The 22,038-nt window shown below is 40.3% G+C and overlaps 2 protein-coding genes across 3 annotated transcripts in view; one reads left to right on the top strand and one right to left on the bottom strand.

Annotated features, from left to right (window-relative positions):
* Positions 1-6,888: 6,888 nt before the first annotated feature.
* On the top strand, positions 6,889-8,886 carry LOC134641471 (uncharacterized membrane protein C3orf80). Its single transcript, XM_063493903.1, has one exon. It carries the CDS (start codon positions 6,973-6,975, stop codon positions 7,624-7,626), a length of 654 nt encoding a protein of 217 aa, XP_063349973.1. The 5' UTR covers positions 6,889-6,972; the 3' UTR covers positions 7,627-8,886.
* A 1,119-nt stretch (positions 8,887-10,005) lies between these two features.
* Positions 10,006-22,038, bottom strand: part of ift80 (intraflagellar transport 80 homolog (Chlamydomonas)) — a 43,906-nt gene continuing 31,873 nt past the window's right edge. The window contains exons 14-20 of one of the 2 annotated variants that reach the window (XM_063493867.1): positions 18,422-18,554; positions 18,122-18,269; positions 16,310-16,481; positions 14,085-14,174; positions 13,736-13,908; positions 13,377-13,500; positions 10,006-11,624 (exon numbers count right to left, since the gene is read on the bottom strand). In XM_063493867.1, the coding sequence (XP_063349937.1) occupies positions 11,514-11,624; positions 13,377-13,500; positions 13,736-13,908; positions 14,085-14,174; positions 16,310-16,481; positions 18,122-18,269; positions 18,422-18,554 (951 nt within the window). In that variant the 3' untranslated portion in view covers positions 10,006-11,513. Of the gene's footprint in view, positions 11,625-13,376; positions 13,501-13,735; positions 13,909-14,084; positions 14,175-16,309; positions 16,482-18,121; positions 18,270-18,421; positions 18,558-22,038 lie in introns of both variants that reach the window. The other variant, XM_063493866.1, reaches the window with a different exon arrangement.

Raw genomic sequence — 22,038 nt, 5'->3', positions numbered from 1 at the left:
GTGTTGCTTTTTCCTTCCTCTTGGGTAAAAATGTTCTTTGAGCACCACCAGGGTATTTTCACCTCACCCACACAGTTTACACTCTTTGTCTTCCATTTCCAGTCTATTGTGAAGGTGTTTGTGCTGATATGCTGTGTTTGTTTGTTTGTTTTTTTTCCAAATGCTCTGCATTATGGCCAAACATGTCCACTTTAATCTCATCTGTTCAAGAGACATTATTCCAGAAGCCTTGTGGTTTATTCAGATTCAGCTTTTCAAACATGTGCCCAGTGTTCCTTTATGCAGAGGTTATCTTCTGACAACCTTTTGAAACAAGCAATACTTCTTCAGTCTTTTTGTAGTAGTGTTGTCATTAACCCTAAAGTTTTAGTATGCTCATTGAATCCTGTAGATCTCTGAGATGTAGCTCTTGGGTTGGCACTGGCAGTGGTCTGATCTTAGGGTGAATTTGCTGTGACATCAATCCTGGGAAGACTAGCAACTGCCTTGAATCTTTTCCACTTGTTCCTAATCTTTGTCACCATAGAATGGTGGACTTCAAGTAGTTTGTAAATGGCCTTATAACCCTTGCCAGATTGAGGGGTAGCAACAGAATCTGTGCTGCTCACACATGCTGATGATCAAGTAATCAAATGCATCTGATGAGCACCAGCTGGCTGCTAGTTACTCTTATAATTACTATGAAAGCAATAAGGGTGCACTTAGTTTTACACTAACTGCTTCTGCATAATGACTTAGTTTTTGTTCTACAAATAATGACACTGTGTGATTCACTGGGCAGCCAAAAAACGTTAAACTCTAAGATTTCATTGGACAACCTTTAGCTTTGTTGGCAGGACACATTCACCGTGGTATTTCAATTAACTTATGCAATGTCACAATATTTATTTCCATCCAGAGCTTCATGAATTATTCACAAAGATCTCCCAGAAGTGACGACAGGAGAGTTGGACTGTTAAAGTCTTCTCAAACACATCCCAAAGATCCTCAGTGGGGTAAAGGTTTCAACTCTGTGGTGGCCAATCCATGTGCGAAAATGATGTCTCGTGCTCTCTGAACTATGAATCCTGGCATCCCATCCCATGTCCATGCAATCAAGGAAGGAACAACTTGATCATTTTAGGTATATTCAGTTAGTCAGCTCATTTTTTGGCACTAAATATTGCTGAACCTAGACCTCGGACCTCCAATCCAATGAAAGGCTCTCACCTACAGTGTCCAGGCATGTGTCGTTTGTCCCAATATATGAAATCTCAGAGTTTAAAGTAAAGTTTCAAGTTCAAAGTAAAGATACAGCTTACTATCCCCATATATACATATTAAAAATATACTTAATACTTTGACAGCATCACATTTACTCTTTATTCTGCGAATGCTTATTCCAGCATTTTGTTATATTTCTTAGTTAATATTCACATCCAAATGGATATTTTCACATTTGTATGGTTATACTGAGAACTGCAGTTCCCTAACATTCCCAGCATATTTGAATGCTGAAATTAATTTAATTTCAATTTAGTTCTGTTCTCTTTTATTCCAACAACAGTTGCCTCAAGGTGCTTTATATTATAAGGTAAAGGCCCTGCAATAATACAGAGAAATGACCCCCTTTGAGCAAGCACTTGGTGACAGTGGGAAGGAAAAACTCCCACTTAATGGGAAGAAACCTTGAGGAGAACCAGGCTCAGGAAGAGGCAGCCATCTGCCATTGGCTGGGGTCGGGGGGAGGAAGATAGGACAAAAACACACTGAGAGCTTTCAAATGAACACTTAATGAGTTTGAGAAATGGCTTCAATAACCAAGAAGTTCAGTCCATAGTGTCTTGTTTCCTGCTGTTTATTGTTTATGAAAGACATGGGAATCATGGAAATCTCTGAAGGTTTTGCATGTTGTATGTTTTCTAAGAAGAAAAGTATCTGTCCTTGATGCTGTTTGGATTTGATGCCTACGCATACTAAGTATTTGGGAATCTTCGCTTATCCCTCCGTCACCAGAGGAGAATGATTTAAATTGCTGTACATTTTCACATTTCCTGTTTCTGGACATCTGTAAAACTGCATGCTGGGAAGTAGCAGAAGAATGGGGGTCATAATTTAAGCAAAGAGGGGGGGTGTGAGAGAAGTTAGTGTCTGCATGGCCTCTGGGGAGCTTGGTTACAAGTTTTTAGCTGACCCTTCTTCTGTTCTCCTGTCGCTTTAGTTTACACCCTCCCATTGCTTACACAGTCTATGTACCTATTGCTTTATACTAAGCCCGTCAGCGTTTTGTATAATGTGTGTTGTGTCATGGCCTCTTTCTCTTTTTATCTATCCCGCTTTCCCTCCATGCTGTTAATGCCTTATTTTGAGAGTTCCCTCAGGGAACGCTGTGTTTTCAGGGGCAAGAGAAGAAGGAATCCTGGGATATAATGTGGGCGTTTGGTAAAAGTGCTGAAAGCCATAGTCACCTTCTGAGACACACACCACCTCCTCCTTTTAGTGTGTCTCAGCGCAGGGGTGTGGAGGCAGGGGGTCAAAAATCCTCTGACCTCCACGCCCACTCAGAACATGTGGGAATGGTAAAATTATCCTATATTTAACCCCCAGGTGTCTGCCTTGTGTGTGTGTGTGTGTGTGTGTGTGTGTGTGTGTGTGTGTGTGTGTGTGTGTGTGTGTGTGTGTGTGTGTGTGTGTGTGTGTGTGAGTAACAGTAACTGAGTCATCTGCAGCTGGGTGGTACATGGGTTATCTTATAGGGCGGAAAAAAGAGGGTGGGTTTGGAAAAGCTGTGCTCCCCCTTAATACACCACAGTCACCTCCCTGGGATAAGAACTTTCTCAGTTAAATATGTCTGAGGTTGAATGTGTGTACATTAGATATATGTGAAATCCAATCAAACATTAACTGTGTGGTTACAGAAAGCCACCGAGAATTTAATGGCAATCTCCCACCCTCTCAGGTAGATAATCATACAAAACCTAATGCAAGAGAAGAACAAAAAAGTCATCCCTTCAAAGAATAAAAAAAGAACATTTTTCTTCTTTGTAAAGCAAAAGTAACACATAATTAATACTTTTTTTTGTTTTATACAGAGAGTATTGGTGCTTATGTGGCTGTGGAGGGGGCATTTGCACATAAAATATTTAAATTTTCACAGAAGGCAACAATGCTGAGTCAAATAAATTACTGCTATTACCCATCAAAAGGGCAGCTTTATATGGTTATTCACTATAAAGTGAAAAAAAAAAAAAAGCTTGGCTCAGCACAAACCTTCCAAACATCTGACTTACTAAGAGCACTGAGTAATTCCCATTAGACAGAGAAGGGATTTTGCCCCTCTGTCTTCTGGTGAGGATTTCTTTAAGTCTTCGTTCTCAGAGGAAGTCTGGATTCTGATTCATCTCCCTGCCAAAAACTACACAAAGCTGGGAGAGCAAGCCACATTAAGGTGCTTGTTAAGGCACACACTTTCCCTCAAGTATATTTGTTACCACATGCTTGTTCAAAGGCGCAAAGTTTACACTATGGTGTATTTCAAATGAAGTCTGTCCCGTGACCTGTGCCACGTCATCTCTTCTCGCCTCCATTTCTCGTGTCTCTGTCTACCACATTGTCCAGTTATGCAAAAAAGAAAAAATGAAGAAAGAATGAAACCATACAAAGACACCCACACAAACAAACTCAAACATAAATACAGTTGCCCCATACTCTCAACACGCACACTCCGTACACTTTAAGACCTCCGAGCCAGCAGAGCGATAAGATTAGAGGAAGTATGTGGGTGTGAAATAGCTGCGGTGTGGGACTTTCTGGATTCACACAATCTTCACTGACTGCAGGCCCCGCTTTTTATTAGAGTTCAAGCTGATGGGAATACACAGACACTGATGACACCCACACTCATATCCTGCACAGATACCAAATTCATACACTAATATGTTAAACAAGCCAAAACTTATGCATCAATCCTCCCCTGTCTGCAAAGCCAGATGCAGCTATTCTTAGGTACGATCACACAGAAAGAAACCCTTTATATAATGTGTATTTGTGGACCTGAAACACTGCTATCATTCAAAGAAAAGAAAAAAATCTCATTGTTTCCATAAATACTGCAGAAAAGAAGCTACGGAGGCTGAAGTTGATCTCAGGGCAGTAACCCTGAGGTTGCGACTTCTGCTCTGGAGCAAAACCCAGAACCATCAGTGGGTCCATTAACAAAGCCAGAGGCCGGACAAGGCTTTCTTTGTTTCATAATTAATGCAAACATGATAAGCGTGACATTGACTGTTGGGCGGGCCGTACATCAGCGTCCTCGACACATGAAAATGAACGTTGCCATTCATCATTACACACGGCTAATGGACCCCACAAGACTGAATTATTAAGCACAACACAAGAGACCTTTGTGCCAGATTAATGGAAGCACACAGGACGGTGTATTTATTACAGTGATATAGAATAGTGAAAGTGTTATCACAGCGATTGTTGGCCATACAGGAGGCTGGGACTTTGTGCAAGTTAACGCAACAGGAACACAGTCGCCTTTGTGTTGCTGGTGGTAACAGATTTGCTGCATATAAAATACCCATTGTCGCACTCTGAATTTGTCTTCAAGGATCAGGGTTTCTACTTCTGTGTACATCAAATATTCCAAACTATAAATATACTATGCGTTACAAAGAGGGGGGTCAATGTTATTTTGATGTTTCCTGTGGGATGTAGTTGGTCTCCAATTGGTTTGATGTGTTTACTGGAAACTGCTAGAAAAGACAAAATGGGGGGGAGCAAGGCAATCGTGCAGATGAACAGTGAAAATAAAGGAAGGATTCTTCAGGATAAAAAGATTTATTTACATTCTTATCTATATAGTTGCTCAAATTGGCTTGATTTGAGTCAGTTAAAAGCCAAATATCCACAGTTTTTCCTCCATACCGTACAGGTTGCAGCATTTTTCTGCCTTCCAGACACTGCACAGAGTGAAAGCTGTGATCAAAAATAGCAGTTGTTCTCTGTGCTTGTCAATAAGAGCCCTCCTGAGAAGCAGACTTGCTGGAAAAAACCCTCCAAACAGGGGAGAACTGAGAAGGGTTTCTGAACTCTCAGAGCCATGGTCCACAGGCTATTGATTGTTTATTTGGTTGGAAAGTTGCCCTGTGATCACATTTCCCTAATTGAGGTAGATTACAGAAAGGAATACGATGCTGCATAAATTAGGTTGCATGGTGCTCTTCTTCTACTGAATTTCATGTCATAATGGTCCAGTAATTGGATTTGGTGTATTGTGCATTAGGCCTTGTTTAGGAAAGAGAGGAATACAGACTGACTATCAGTAACAAACAGTAACATGAAGACAGGGTGAAATGTTCCTGTAATTTAAAAGGATTCACCACAATTTATACAATGTAGACTTTGCAAAAGACTCTAAAGTCCTTATATTTATCAGTACAACCCTGTCTTTTAAAATAGAATCAGCGGCTGTAGTCTTCCCTGTAATGTCTTAATATCATAAATGCTATTCACCGCAGAAAGAGAGAGAGAAAAAGAAAAGGACAACAGGCCTTTGAAAAATGATGCTGGTCGATCTATACAACCACGGCGGAAAATTATTCAAGTCGCTAATTCATTGCAAGACAACAAATTAAGCAGAGTGGTTTAATTAATCAGTTAATATTCAGGACTTGTGGAGCAGCTTAGTGAGCCCGCTGTTCTTGGATGATATCCAAAGGGACATCTTTAGCATAAATTAACACACGGGGCACAGAGACTATCGTTTAAAGCAAGGATTTAGTTTTATGGTTATGTTCTTCAATCCTGCAGACACATGGTTCTCTAGGGTGATGCTGAACTAATGGGAATCCAGACACTCATCTAATGGGGGCCATTACAATCCACATTGCATTTTTAATGAGACGGTTGGAGCTGTTGGCGCCTTGTGTCAGGGACATTCACCAGTGCTGGTTTTTACCTGGTTCAGAATTCAGTGATAGGACAGTTTTAAAGTCTTTCGGGTGCAATGGATCATAAAGTGGCATCTGGGGACGCGTCAGTCTCAGATATTACAGCTGTTTACCTCTCTACATTATAAAAGGTTTCTATTAATTTATACTAGCCTAAAGAGTTCAGAAGCATATGATGATCTTGGGACAATATGAGAAACATTAGCTCCACCTTAACCAAAGCCAACACTGATATCCTACTCATCCACAAATACTTCATAGTATCTTTTATCATTCATATTACTGTTAAGTGAATTTGTACATAATCTGCACTATCCTACATTTCCAATGCAGGATGTTTACTTGCAGTTAATTAATTCTGTTTTGCAGTATTGCTGCTGTTCCTTGACTTAAGGACCTCTGCTCTCCATCTATCACTATAGAACAAAGACTTGTTTAAATTTTACAAGGTACTAAGGCACAATATCTTCACTCCTTCCTCTTGTCACCCCTCCTCCTACATCTACAGCATTCTTTATTGGATCTTTAAAGTATAAATCATGATGCTCTGCAGCAAACATTGCACGTAGTGATCAGAGAGGGGGGCTACTGATGTCTGAAAACTGGTGAGACTGCATGTGTCTTTGTGCAGGAGACTTCAGGTTAAGGCTGAATATGTAACCAGGAGCACAGGCTGGCTATCTGCGGGTTTCACTGGTGTAAGGACATGCTAGGACCCAATAAAGATATCTTCACCTAATAATGATGTAAGATTATTCATGAATCTCATCCCTGCTGCCTTCAGACACTGAGGTGGCTCCACTCCGATCGCCCATACTAAAGCAGACAGGTCGTCCTCAGCAGGGGGAGGGGGGGGGGGGGGGGGGGGGGGGCACCTGCTGTCCCGCTCCTCGCTGCAGAAGCTGTGACAGCACATATTTCGCGAACAGCTGGAAGGGAAGGCAGTCCTGCAACACCTGAGCGGGCTTAACGATACGACGTCGTGCGCACTGGAGACGCGCCGATAGCTGCTCCATCCATCCTGGGGGATCCCGAAATGATGCCCCGTGTGCCGGGCGGCGGCCGGACAGCATACACTGGCACATTTCTGTCGGCATGCCTGATCTCTGCATGTCAAGCCGCCCAAAGCTGCGGGGAGGTCCAGTGCGGCGTCAACCAGCACTGCTGTCCGCCCACCGTCACAGGGAACACCAGTGCCAGCTCGAAGGTAAGCTGCTGCCAGCTCTCCATCCACGCATTTTTCGACAACGTCGGCTGGTTCACGCGGAAGCTGTCCGGCATCCTGATCCTGTTGCTGCTCTTTGCCATGGGCTACTTCATCCAGCGGATCATCTGCCCTCGGCCCCGGCGGCACCCGGGGCACCACGACCGCGGCGAGGAGCCGTCCCTCTTTCACGGACACACATCGGCATCCCAGGATTCCCTGCTGGAGCGGTACCCCGAATACAACCTCGGGGGCTTTGCCTCTCCAAACCTGCCGGCATATGACGAAGTTAAATATTTGCCCACCTATGAGGAAAGCATGCAAGACATGCACAGAGACCGGTCCGGTGAGAACTTGTTGTCCGAAAACGAGAGTGGCGGCCAGGGAAGAGGGAGAGCAACAGGACCGAGATCCGGAGACCAGAGGCTGGCTGCCCTGGAGGTCTCAGGACCTCAGAGCCCAAGGACATCCCGGAACTCTGTTTGACGAAGACTGGGCAAGACTACAGAAACATTATTATTCTTATTTTAATATAGTCAGGGTAAAAAGAATCTTGCAGAGATACAACGAACAAGTGCAATTATACTCCTGAATGTAAAGAATAAAAGAGAAGGCTGAGAAAAAATGCAGAAAACGTGTTTTCTGAGATAACAGGAACCTGCTTTCCTTTTGTATGCAAATGACCGCTTGGGTTATGGAAAGCAGATTATAAAGTAAGCGGAGGAGGCTGAAATTGAGGCGCTTTGTGTTGGGAACAGCTAAATTGGCTCCGGTACAATCGCATTAAGCTTTTTTAAACTTCAGCACCTCAATTTAATGGCAGCATGAAACAGATTTCCTGTCAAACTGAGGTCCTCTCTCAGTGCTTAATATACTGCCGAACCTGAAAAATTCTCATACTATTTTGTAGAGCCTTTTCTTTATTAAATTTGCATCCAAAAAAGAAAATAGTTTTTTCAGTCCCCTTAGACATGGACTGAAAGAGAGAAAGGATTAGGCAAATATCTGTTATAATTCTTTCTGAGACACTTTTTTTTAAACCAGCCAGCCCTGGAGTCTAGCTTATCAGCACGAAGGCAGCAATCTACCCCCACATACACACTTCACTGGGAGCTGATAGATGAGCATTATATAAATGACCTGCTCGATGCTTGACATCTCTCCTGTGAGTGAAGCCTTACTGCCCCAGGTCCCAGCTTATGAATTCAAGAAGAAGAAAAAAATGGATGAGATTAAAGCTTCCAGACTGATAAGAGCTAAAGTTACACTTTTATGAAGCCATGTCAGAGAAGATAGCTGCTGTCCCAAGGAGCAAAACAGAAAAACACTAGCTGACACGCAGCATTGAAGAAAATGTAGTACTTTCTTTGTTAAAGCAGAAGGATTTGAAGATGCCAGATGAGAATACCTTCAAGTCTGCTTTTGCAGATGCTAACTGTCCTAACGAAACAAGAAGTTACACTTTAGCTCATCTGAAAACTGAGCAGAATTTGAGAAAACATGCTTTCTGTGAATTAATGCCATACATTTGTTATAATACTGAAAAGGCCATTTTGTTCATTTAGTATTTCTTTACCTTGTGATTGACTGGGTGTCTGGTAAATAGTCACACTCTCCATATCGTATTGTCTTATCTTTAGGGCCAGGCCAAAAATTCTAATGAGAATCTGCATTATCGCTTGATGTAAGCCAGCCAAATGTCTTTTGTTGTACAAACAGTATTGGATCATTTCTAATTTACATTAATGGAAGGTTCTGCATTTTTTTTTTTACATATGAACTGAAAGAAAAAATGCTTTTCAATTTATTTGCCCGTCAACTTCAAGATGGACGAATGTTTTCTGTTTCCTGTGCAGAAATGAAAAGGGGTGTTTGTATATAAACAGTGCACCAAATTAAATCCCTTTAAAGATACAAGAGCAGGTGTAAAGCAGATAATAACCATCAGCTTATCAAATCAACTAAACTGATTTATCCCAGAAGCTCCAAAGTGCTCATCTTTCATCATTCCGAACAATGCAGGACCGTATCTGCAAAGCAAGCCTTTACAATTAGAGACCCTGAGTTGATCCCAACTCTAAAAGTCTGAGTGTGATTGTGGTGGCTTTTGTAAACCAATATCGCCTGACCATAATGGCAGAGCCAGTAGTGATCACTGATGGCTTTCTTTTCCTGAGGGACATTTGTGGGCGGCTGGAGTTTGGACTTAAAAGCATTAAATCCAGACTGAAACAACCACTGATGGGTAGATGAAGCAAAGGATCTGAGACCCTGAGCGGCATGAGGCCATGTTTGAGGGATAATGAACCCATGAGAAGTGTGATTGTTGCGTTTCATTTTCTCCTCCCTAGTCAGTGTAGTTCACTATATACTGACTTCCATTTGTAAACATCCACAGTAAAGCTGTATGTCCTCTCTCAGGGGAGAGGATAGTTATATACGCTCATGGGAGATGCAAATCTATAAAAACACAGGGATAAATACAGTATTGGTACACTCAGTGGGTTTTGAATCAGAGCCCATAATTCAGTTATCGTATTGCTCTCTGGTATAAAGAACAGATAAACTTCAAAAAGGTCAAATCAATGAGCATTATCCTTCTCTATCCTCCTCATAAATTCTACATTATATCCGGGAAGTGTATTTTTGGGAGAGCTTGGCTATCAATTTAATATATGAGAACCAACCAGTCTTTGAATATAGATATACACTTCTATGGTTTAATAAAAGAAGAGCATCTGTTTGGCACTGTGTGCTGTGTAGCTTCAAAAATATGAAATGTTTACACTGACCATTTCATTGTAAGATATTTACCACTGGGACTCAAAACTATAGAAATAATCTAATCTAAATGTGACTTTTATATTCTTAATATTAAGATATGGCTGAAGGTAGAGGCACGAAGGATTCACTTCAATTAAGTGAATCAGGTATATCACGCAATGCATGGTTTAAGAGAAAGCATGAACTGATTTCACATGTTGCTGTTTATTGTGTGTGGCCACTCCCAGCAGTAATGGATGTGAAACGTGGTCATCCAGTTCCACCATTTAGCTGTTTTCTCACATCTATATGGTTTGAGGTGAAGGAGTTGTTTGGATAAAGCGTGCTTGACGCCAAGTACATGATGCTCACTTGCTTTGTGTTAAATTACAGGAAAATCGTCACTACTCTTGTATTATGCAGAATTTGAACACGGAAGACGTTCGGTGAACCCAACTAGCTTTAACCTCAATGACTAATCAATGATTTATTTTTTCTGCTCTTAAAAATACATTAGTTCAGATAGATAGTTGTTGGAAAGACAGAAATTAAAAAAGGCTTTTAGAAGTGAAGTGACCAAAACTGCAGGATGCTAAGAAAAAAAAAAAACAGCAAGAGAGACCCAACCCAAAAGAGAGATTTTCCCACTGTTTTCTGTGATGTGTGTCTGTCGCCACTCACTGTTTCACTGGATTCATCTTGTTCACTTTCTACCGTATCCATCTGCATCTTCATGACATAGTATAGGAGTCCTTTCTGAAGAGCCCTGAGAAAGATGTTCATCCTCCTGGACCACTAGTGGAGATCAATAGGCTATAACCCTCTGCTGATGTAGTGGCCCTCTGCTAACCAGGGGGTGGAGCTCCGTGGCAAGCGGTCTGTTTCACACCTCAGCAGCGGAGGAAATACAAGAACAATTTAAAAAGAGAAGCCCTGCATTATTTTAAGACTGTGAAAACACGCATGCACACAGAAATACCTTCAGGGTGCATGTGCAAAGCTTAAAATAAATCTCAGACCTCAAAGATACTCCCTGATCCTTGTATAAAACCAGTAAAGTGTCACGACACAAAGGGAAAAACAAAGAAACGGGACATTTTGGATCAATACATACAGTATGGTTCATGTGCTTTATTAATGGACATTCTCGTGTTTCCACAAGGCAACACTTTAAATGTGTAAACTATAAAAATATAATTTAATGTAAAAAACAAACTGAAACATGACAAAAACAACACTCATACAAATTTACAAATGAATGAGTATAACTAGTTAACTGTTAACAAATGAAAACAGATTAACTTTAAACTTGATTCACTCAAAATCAGTCACTACAACAGGAAGGCCACAGGTCTGTTGGTCAGAAATACAGACAGCCTTAAAAAAAACTGCTATCAGCCACCCACAGTAACAGACTGTCATATGCGATTTTGTTTAAAGCTTTATATGTAACTTGACAAGACTATGTGTGTAGTGTAAGTCAGGTATCACAAACATCACAAAATCTCCAAATTGTTCAGTTTTGGTTTTTACATGAAGGTAATCGTACTTGCTGTACTTATTGTGGACATGACCCTCTTAAAAAAAAAAAAAAAAAACATTTTTAAAAATTAACGGCGTGAGGCCACACTGCTCCTCACAGAGGTGTTAGCAGCTCGCTCTCTCTCTTTAGACAACTCCATCTCTATCTTTGCTTGGATTTTTTCCCAGTCCACTTCAACCTGGAAGACACAGTAAGATGAGATGAAATGAGAAAGTAAGAAACACTATTTTAACTGATAACCAGTTCCGGGAAGCATTTGGTAATAGGAGTTATCCCCCATTAAAAGAGAAGGACAACAAATTATAGTAAGCGGTCTTAAAAGACTGGCTTTCAAATGTTAGTCTCGGATACGCTAAGAAAGCCGCTGCTAGATCATCTGTAAATCCCTCCAAACTGTAAGGCTGGCTGAGCTCGGGTAGTAGAAAGTAACTTGTAATGCATTACTAGTAAGTTCTTTCTGTTTAAGAGTAATTAGTGTAAGTACTGCAAACACTTTTAAAATTAGAAATGTTTACTGAACAATTTACAGGAGTTGGGAAGGTCGTGTAGGATGATAATGGTGCTTTTTAACCTCCAGTGGTGATCAGATGGGTTGAAGTCACATGCACACATTTTTCCTTGCAGTCTGGCTGAAATCCTACCTACTGCTGAGTTTTTTGGGGTCAGCTGTTTACATGGGATATGATTTAGTATGGTCTGGTTATTGTATGCGCCAACACTACAAACTGGAAGAGTTTTAGATGTGTAAAAAAAAACCAAAACAACTGTCTTATCTCTTTGGCACATGTTTGATCATCCTATTAAAGATGGATATTTACCATCTGTACAGTCCAGTAGTTTCCATTACTGTGTCGCTCTCAATTTTTTAAGAGTTGGATTAAAAAACAAACTGTCCACAGAAGATCAGTTCATCTTGGAAGCTAGCATTTTTGGGAAGAGTAGACACTGTTAGGTCCATAATTTCTTGGAAAAGGACACTATTTTTGTAGTTTTGCCTCACTGCACTACCACAGTGGATTTTAAATTCTTAAATTCTAGATTTTAATTCAAGAGGTTAACAAATAAGTTTGGTGTTAACAGTTTATTCATCAGTTTATTATGAATTACAGCCATTTTTATAGATGGTCCCCATTTTTTAGAGGCTCAAAATTAACTGATCAGACTAACATGATTTTACATATTATGTTATTTTAAGCATTTTTAATACTTGCAAGAAGAGTCTTGAGAGAGGGACTGCACTTTGATTCAGCTTCAGATGTTATGCCTGCCTCATTTGTAATGAAATATCAGGGAAACAGGCCTCGTCTAACTGCTCGTCTGTCTAAATTAACGCTGAGCCTCTGACAATGGAGCCAAACTCCACTGTGGTTGTGAACAGAGGCAAAACAAAAACTGTACATATATATACCTAAACATTTTTGGCATGATGGCAAGTGTAGAAAGAACAAAGTCAAACGGTAATTTTTCTTTCCTTTAACCAGTTTACAAGAAGGTTTTAACCATCTCAACCACCTTTTAGAACCAACAGAGTCTCTGTGATTTTTTTGTTATATGGAACTTTTTTTATTCTATTTGCACTTTGAGACTATAATTATAATATTAGGCATTGCTGCAGTGATAAGCACTCCAGTAACACTACTGCAAGCAATATTTGGGATTAAATAGCTCAGGTGCAGCTGGAGATTTGCCTCCTTTCGCAGTTTAATGCTGTAGGCTTTTCTGATTGGGTGGTAAACAGAAATGCTAAGGTAACATAGTTTTTCCCTAAACCAACTTTTTTTAAGGCCACTTAGAGTGTATTAGCAGAGCAAACAAAGTTGATAACCCATGGGAAATAATTAGAAATAGACACCATCCACAGCTAAAAATGTTTCCAGTGTGTTGCTAAGTCAGTTTATACAGTGCAGCAAGACAGGCCACCATAACGTACCCCTTCAGAGTACTGCAGGAATCTCTTATTGGTCTCCTTCCTGCCAAATTTCTGTAGGAACTTCTCCCTATAGGCCAGCACAGTGTCCACATGGGTCTTGTGTTTAACTGCCAGCTCCAATGCCCTGGACACAAGATGACATGATGCAGACAGACATGCATCCTCTGTGAACAAATATGCTTCACCTTAACCCTTTAAAACCTAATTTTAGACTACCTCCATAAAACAAAATCCTTACACAGCCAAAAATAAAAAAATACAAAAAATAAATACATGAATAAAAATCTCCCAAAACTGCTTATATTGTCCCTCTACTAGCTGTACATTTCCAACATGAACACATATACACAGAATTATACCTTTCCCAGTTATAAAGGTCAGTGTTGACTTGTATGGCCTGGTAGATGAGACCAGCTTGTAAGAAAGCAGCCTCAGCTTCCTGGACCTGACCACTGAACAGCAGCATGTGGGCCAACGATGACTCCTTAGATGGCTGCTCCCTTAGAAAGTTGATGTATTGAACTCTAGGTAACTGAAAGAGGTGAAGCAGCAGATATGCAAAGAGAGAAGCTAGACCATTTATGAAATACAGTATCTCTTTTCACTGACAGATTCACTGAAGTTTTACTGAATTTTTCTTTTTTATGGTTTTCTGGTGGTTTACAACACTTGTGTTTAGCTGAACTAGCCAATAAGCAATGCTCTTACCTCTCCGATGGCAGCATAAGCCATCTCTGCAGTAGTCAGCTCTCTGTTTGCCATTGCCATGCCAGCGAGACATGCCCACAAAGATTGGTCCTAGGGATAAAGGGAACAACAGCAGAGAGTATCTTTTAATGAAACCATTTTTTTCCTTTAATTAATATCGACCTATGGCATAAAAAAGGCACCTAACTCAAGGGAGGAACTGGTGTGGTGTTTACACCCTTTGCTATCAGCAGCCTGTAATAAAAACACATAGTTTGTTCCCTTTTCTTTTGCTAAATCTATGAAAAATGCCAAAGATAACACAATTTGGCAAACATAAAATAGTATAATTGCACCACCGAAGTGAATCCCAAAGAGCTATTAGCCAAAAACTTGGCATCTCTGCAGAGTGTGCTTTAGGAAAAAAAAAAAGGAAACTGGACAAGTGGAGGACAAAATAACTTGCAGTCCTAAAAAACCATCTACAGCAGATGAGCAACATCTGAAAATATCTGAAAGAGTCTGGAAAGCTTATTGGCAGCAGCTTAATTATTCATCATAACAATGCCAATGTAATAAAAACATACTGGGATAGAAAAACACAGATGAAACACTATCAGTCATGGATTGGTCTCTTTAAAGCCAGACATCAACATTACTGAAGCAGTGTTGGATCATCTAGATAGACGATAAAATAAAAGGCAGCCAACAGCCAAAGAAGAGCTTTGAATGTCCTTCAAGAAGCCTGAAGAACTATTCCTGAAGACTAGACAAGAAAGCTTGACTAAGAGTGTCAAAGAATAGTGTGGCCATACCAAATACCGACTTTTAAGCTGGTTAGAGTTGCACAAACTCCCTTTAATCCTGCATTTCCATGCACTTTTGCACATGTTTCAATGAATCACTGCATTGCATTTCCAACAGCTGAATTCTTCAGCTGTTAGTTACTTAGTTTTAGAAACCAATTGCTATGGAGAGATGAAGTAAAAATTAAGTCCTTTGGCCACATTCACAAAAGACATGTCTAGCAAAAAAGCACTTAATGAAAAGAGGATGTATCAGTGGGCACAAGGACAGAGTACGACTGTATCTTCAATGCATTCTGGTACACTTTACTCATACTTTAACCAAGTTTTTAAACATGCATGACACACACAAAAACAGGAGGTATTTGCAGTACAAAACAACTATAAATGTAAACAAATGTGTCACCACTTTATTTCCTGCAGCTGGATTAATTAAAATTTGACCACAAACGGGCCAGCAGTTGAGCAAACTGAACTCCAGAGTCACCACTCTGTAATCTCCTGCTTTTTTCAGGATCCATCACTAAGAAAAACAGCTCCAATTAGAAACCACTCCTGCAAACAACAAATATCATCGGCAGGACTTGCCAGAGATCGTAAACATGACAACACAACTTCACGTGAAACAATTTCATGTGAAATAAACCTTTTTTTGCCTACTTAATTGTTAGGTTATAAACTTTAGTCACTGTATGTTAGGTCTGTGCTTCTTGCCTTAATTTATAACATGTTTCTGTTGACTCCTGTCAGGTGAGCACTTACTGACAACAACTGTGGTTCTGGGAAAAGCCACCAAACTCTTACCAGAAGCAGAGAGGATGGGGTCAAGGAAAAAGCTCTTAAAACTGGTGCCTCTCTCCATCCCTTTTGTTCCAACCACCCTTTGCTACTTGTTGTCCGTTTCTCCAAGCTTGTGGTTATTGCATCATTGCCTAAGCAAAGACACAGTCTCACACTGTGCTCAGTGTGTGTGAGTAATATGTTTGGAAAGTCCACACATGCATGCAGCAGAGTGTGTATTTATGAGTGAGGTCTGGGGGGTTAATCTGGTAAATGGAGTCACCAGGCTAATTGAAGCTAATTAAAGCCTGCTGGTCAGGTCCCATAAACCTGTCTACTACTTTCTTGGTTCAGACATAATATCCATGGATACACGTGACATACGCCATGGGAAGCTGAACTGTACCAGAGCCCCAAGACTGGAGGATATTTAACACTACTACAAAACTGCTAACATAAATACAACGTGGAAGAAATGTAGTAATCAATGCTAGAGTTTAATGCTCACTATGGCTTTGCTTGTACAGCTAATGCAAAGACATACACAGTTCTACAAACACTGAGACCAATTGTAAAATGGTGTCACATCACTTACATTAAGCACATATAGAAATCACTGACACAAGTAGAAAAGCATTTTAGACATTTCCAGTATCTTACTTTTGCATAGCAGCAGAGGCGCAGTGCATCCTCCCAGCGCGCAGAGATGCTGTATTCATGCAGGAGGGCAGGAAAGGGTAGTACACTGCTGTACACCAACGAACCATCTCCTTGGCGTAATGTCACTTTGGTGCCAATGTAGTTTAGAACTTGGGGTGCACGTCTGAACTCACTTTGCAAAGACACACACAGTTTGTTACAGTAAACACTGCATTGGCAGAGGGCAGAGAGAAAAAAAATAGTTTGTTATGCATAAATAACATGTAAATGATTCCTGACGCTGCTTCAACAGACTCATTAACAGTGCAGATTTTACCAGTTTCCTCTACAAGCACGGCATATGTAAACTTGATAAAATGGCCCAACAGCCATGGTACCACTGTAACTTGTACTGTTCTTAGGGCGTCCTGCTTCCTGTAGTACACCATCATTGGTCATTTTTTTAAATACACCTTGCTAGTACTGGGTTAGGTCCCATTTTGCTTTCAGATCTGCTTAATTCTTCATGGCACAGATTCAAAGGTGCTGGAAACATTCTTCTGAGATTTTGGTACATGTTGACATGATAGTATCTGACACATCTCAGTAGCTTTTGAAATACTCAGCCTGCCTGGCACCAGCAACCATGCCACATTCAGAGTCACTTAAACCACTTTTCTCTCCATTCTCGATGCTCAGCTTGAACTTCAGCAGGTCACCTTGACGATGTCTAAATTTGTAAATGCACTGGGTTGCTGCCACGTGATTGGCCAATTTGACATTTGTGTTAATCAGCAGTTGAACAGGTATATCTAATAAAGTGGCTGGTGTATATCCAACAAACCTAAAGAGAAACTTTCAGAAATTTGCAGTTTCTGATGATTTATTAGCTTTTGCCACTTAGACTTTGGTGTTCCTCAAATTTCTGCCTGCTTGAGCACTAAACAGGAATAATAAAACCAGTGAGTGAGTCCAAAATGTGCACAAAAACTTTACAACCAAGTGTTCAGATTAGTGTAGCAGACGCAAGTGTAGTTTACAATTGCCTGTACTGACAGTGCAGGCACTCTGCCTTCAATGTTGGCTAAAGCTAAGGAGTTCTGGCCAGAAAGCTTTGCACAGTTTGATAGATGTTGGCCATATGCATTTTGCTTTGGAGAATGAGTTAAAAGGTACAGAAAAGCTGCCTCCATTTCTGCTCTTAGTTCATATTTGACATCTTTTCCAGAAACCTCTCAGATGAAAATGCAAGGGCACTGAGAGGTTCTCTTATATACTTCTATCTACTCTGGCCAACTCTAAACTTGAATATAACCTTTTGCTGCTTTTGTAATAGAAACTTACTCGCCATTCCGGTGAATGGTATCAGCTGTTACATGCTAAAGTCACCAATTAATTCTCATCCCCATTTCTTGTACTGCATAATACCTCTCTGTCAGAACCTCTAGAATCTCCCCACGTAAGGTGGTTTTTAGAGTTGGTGCTTTGACGCACCAGACATGGTTAAATTGGTAACTGAGTATTAACGGGCACATTTAACATAAGTGTCAAGTCTTCATAAGGAGGTTGGAGGATTGGTGGTGTGACATCTATTAGAATTAACAGCCAGGGGATGCTGGTTCACATCCTACTGGAACCTTAGTTTTGTTTTGTTTTCCTTTTACATCCACTTGCATCTACCTGTAACAACAATTACCTTTCTTTTTGAAAAACAACACATTGGCCTATGACCAGTCACTCTCACTAATGCATTACCCAGTGTGTCAAAGCATAGACACTAATTGTTTATTAATTAGTCACACCAGGGGCTTTGCGAAAGCCCAGGGAAATTACCTGCCATCTTTTATGTACAGTGTCTTCGGTAATAATTCCTTGTCAGTGAAGACAACACTTGGGTAGTACCACACTGTGAGCTGGCTGTCTTGGATTCCACACAGGATGTTAGCAGCATCATTCCAGGCCATACTATGAACCATGCTACCTAAAAGACAGAATATGCATGCAGCTATTACAGTAATCTAACCTTAGTAGCACACACACACACACACACACACACACACACACACACACACACACACAAAAACAAAGAAAGTCATCACTGATCTTGTTAAGTGCATTCCCTCCATGTCTCACCAATTTTGCAGATTTTGGGTTCTCGTCCAAGATGACGCACGGTGGTCAAATAAAGGTCACGGTTCTTGTCTATCAGGGCAATTTTCCTGTCAGTAGATGGGCCACACTGATCCAGAGCTATCTCCAACACCTCCTGCTACATGGAAATGCACACACATATACACACAAACAAGTAAATAGGTAAGTGGGAATAGGAAAGGACAAAAGATCAGGAAAAGAAAGGAAGAGGGAGAGGCAGTTTATACCGTGACTCAACAGTCTTTCTGCCAAATGTGTGTGCTTGTAGAGTGAGGGAGAGAGAGAGAGAAAGTCTGTGTGTGTGTGTGTGTGTGTGTGTGTGTGTGTGTGTGTGTGTGTGTGTGTGTGTGTGTGTGTGTGTGTGTGTGTGTGAGTGAGTGAGTGAGTGAGTGAGTGAGTGAGTGAGTGAGTGAGTGAGTGTGTGAGTGAGTGAGAGAGTGAGTGAGAGAGTGAGAGAGAGGGAGGGTGAACCTGTGTGTGTTTCTGGCCAGAATTATCTGGCTTTGGTGCAGTATCTTGGAGCTGTAGTGTGCTGGCAGACAAAGCCATGCTGACAAACAGTAACTACTGCTACTTCTACTTCTTTTCCCTCTTTTCTAATTCTTTTCTTCTTTTTCTCTCTCTCACTCTCACTTTGATTCCAAACCCCATCTCCTACTTTTTTTCTTTTGTCTTTATTGTCTCTAATCTTTTGGGATTTGTGGTATATTTTTCTAAATCAGACTGTCCAAAACTAAAATTTCAACAAACTGTGTGTATTTATAGATGAAAATTAGCAATTAGAATCATCATTAAATTTCACTAAAGCTTGAAGGTTGCAAGCAAAAAGTCAACCTCCTCAGCAGGTGATCCTAAGGACACGGAAAATAAGTAGTGGAGATGGGTATTGCCAGCCTAAATTATCAACATGATCAATATTTCAGGGAAAAATGCTTTTAACACAGCCCCATTTCAACAATTACAGCAATGAAAAAAAATATGCCGGGACAAAGATTTATAGTCAGCAGTTTCAAACTTTTTTTCCTTTCCCTTTCTGTCAATGACTTTCACAGGGTCAGGGTGTATGTGTAATGTAACCTGTTATTCCACAAAATAATCTATCAAACTACACTTTAAAATGCTATTTAGCAAGACCCGTTAGCACACCTCTACTCATGGAAAACAATAGCATTCAAAGTTCTAGATACAGTGATCACTGCAGCATTTATATTAAAATTAATTTGGCCTAATCACAGTAATCACTAGCTGAGGTAAGTCTGCAAATTCTCCCTGCTGATGAGCTATAGATCGTAACTTTTGATGAGGAAGCTAAAAGAGGCTGCTATACTGGCTAAAAACCATATAATGGTACAAATACAGTTGTGGTCAGAAGTTTCCACACACTCATCCTGGACACAAATGTCCGAGTAGCTTTGATCTTATGATTTCTTTGAAATGTTCTTTTTCCAGAGCAGAATGATTAAACAGCATACATCTTTAATGGCTTTAAAACACTAGAATTGGGTGAACAAGTTTGAATTTATTTTGGATTTTCTCTAATCCACACAGGGCAAAAAATATGCATACAGGCTCAAATACATAGATACAGTGGGGCAAAAAAGTATTTAGTCAGCCACCAATTTTGCAAGTTCTCCCACTTAAAAAGTTGAGAGAGGCCTGTAATTTTTATCATATCAACCCCTATTGTGTTGTACATTTCATTGTTTTTCTTTACGCTACCTGTTCTGACCTGTCTCCCCGATGTGATGTTTGTGTATTGTATGTATGGTCGGAAGAGGTCCAATTTTGCTGCAGGCAACTGCAAGTGACAAATAAAGGCTTCATCATCATAGATATACCTCAACTATGAGAGACAAAATGAGGGGAAAAAAAATTCAGAAAATCACATTGTGTGATTTTTAAAGAATTTCTTTGCAAATCAGACAATGTGATTTTCTGGATTTTTCTTCCTCATTTTGTCTCTCACAGTTGAGGTATACCTATGATGAAAATTACAGGCCTCTCTCATCTTTTTAAGTGGGAGAACTTGCAAAATTTGTGGCTGACTAAATACTTTTCTGCCCCACTGTGTAGCCCCAGTAATGTTAAATGTCCCTTAGCTAGTTGCACCTTCATCAGATACTGTTGGTAGCCATTAACAAGCTTCTAACAAAATTCTGGTTGGGTGTTTGACCACTCTTGGTAAAGTTCATTTAAAATGGTCGGTTTCCTGGTTCAGACTTTTAGTCCACAAATCTTAAGTGGGGTTGAGGTCAGGGCATTGGGAAGGCCATTCCAGAAGCTTAATGTCAGCCTGCTTTATCGATTCCAAAACCGGTTTTGATGTGTTTTGAGGTCAGTGTCCTGGTGGAAGACCAAATTGTGTCCAAGTTTCAACCATCCAGCTGTTGATCTGAGGTGACATTGAAGACCTTGGAGGTAGTCCTGCTTCTTCATTATTCAATCTACTTTGTCCAATGTACTAATAGCACTAGCAGCTAAACAAACCCAGAACACGATGCTACCACCACGTTTGACAGTTGGCACAGTGTTCTTAGAAAGCCTTTACACCTCAAGAAAATATCTCTTCTGATTGTGACCAGTCACACGGCTTGACTTTCATTTTATCTGACCATAAAACTTTGTGAAAGAAAGCATTTGGCTTGTCTGCGTGGACAGTTCCAAATTTCAGTCGAGTTTGAAGATGTCGATTTCTTTCTTGGTCGGCACCCTCTCAGTCCACGGTGATGTAAAACTCGCTTCACTGTGGCCAGATTCCCGGGTGTTCCATCAGTATAAAGTTCATGGCAGGCTTGAATCTGGGTTGTTTCTGAACATCCCAACTAATTTCCTCTCATCTGAGGGTGACGGTTTTGGTCTTCTTCCAGACCTCGGTAAAGAGGTGAGACATCAGAATAACTTGTGTACAATTGTTTGTAATGATGATATTGGAATCTGCAGTTGTTTAGAAATGGCTACAAAGAATCTTCCCAAATTGTGTAAATCTGCAATTATCCTTCTTAGACCTTCACTGAGTTCCTTGGACCTTCCAATTCTCTTGAGTATTGGTCAGTCCAATGAGTGCTGTCAAACAAATAATTTTAATGCTGACAAAGAGAAACTACCAGACATAATAGGCCTAGACAGATAGATCAAGCTAAAATACATTGTAGAACTTTTCACAGCACTTAATAAACAATTTAAGTGAGTGTATGTATACATTTGAGCCTCTATGTATACTTGACCATGTGTATTAAGAGAAAATCCAAAATATTGTCAATAAAGTTGTATGCTTTACAATCATCGCATTCTGGAAAAAGAACACTTCAAAGAAATCATTAAAAGCCCCAAATTACCATGACTTTTATGCCCATGATGAGTGTATGGAAACTTCTGACCACAACTGTTTGTCACCAAGGTCACAGCAGCACTGACAAGGACACATAAATTTCACTATATCCCTTTTTGATCAGATCATGCACTAAATTCTGCCCCTTTAACATGATAAGGCCATGTTTAAAAAAAGGTATTTATTGTTACTAAGCTGTAACTGAACAATTCATGCACATGGAGACAGTTTATCTTATTAATTGAAAGATTTATTTTTATTTTTCATGTAA

Source organism: Pelmatolapia mariae, linkage group LG14 (assembly GCF_036321145.2).
Source record: "Pelmatolapia mariae isolate MD_Pm_ZW linkage group LG14, Pm_UMD_F_2, whole genome shotgun sequence".
Taxonomy (NCBI): Eukaryota; Metazoa; Chordata; class Actinopteri; order Cichliformes; family Cichlidae; genus Pelmatolapia; species Pelmatolapia mariae.
Note: the sequence above shows the minus strand (reverse complement) of the source record. Positions and strands in the feature narration are given on the sequence as shown.

Bases quoted from the DNA above. Each gene is read 5' to 3' on its own strand.
- LOC134641471 (XM_063493903.1), top strand. From the start codon at position 6,973: ATGATGCCCCGTGTGCCGGGCGGCGGCCGGACAGCATACACTGGCACA.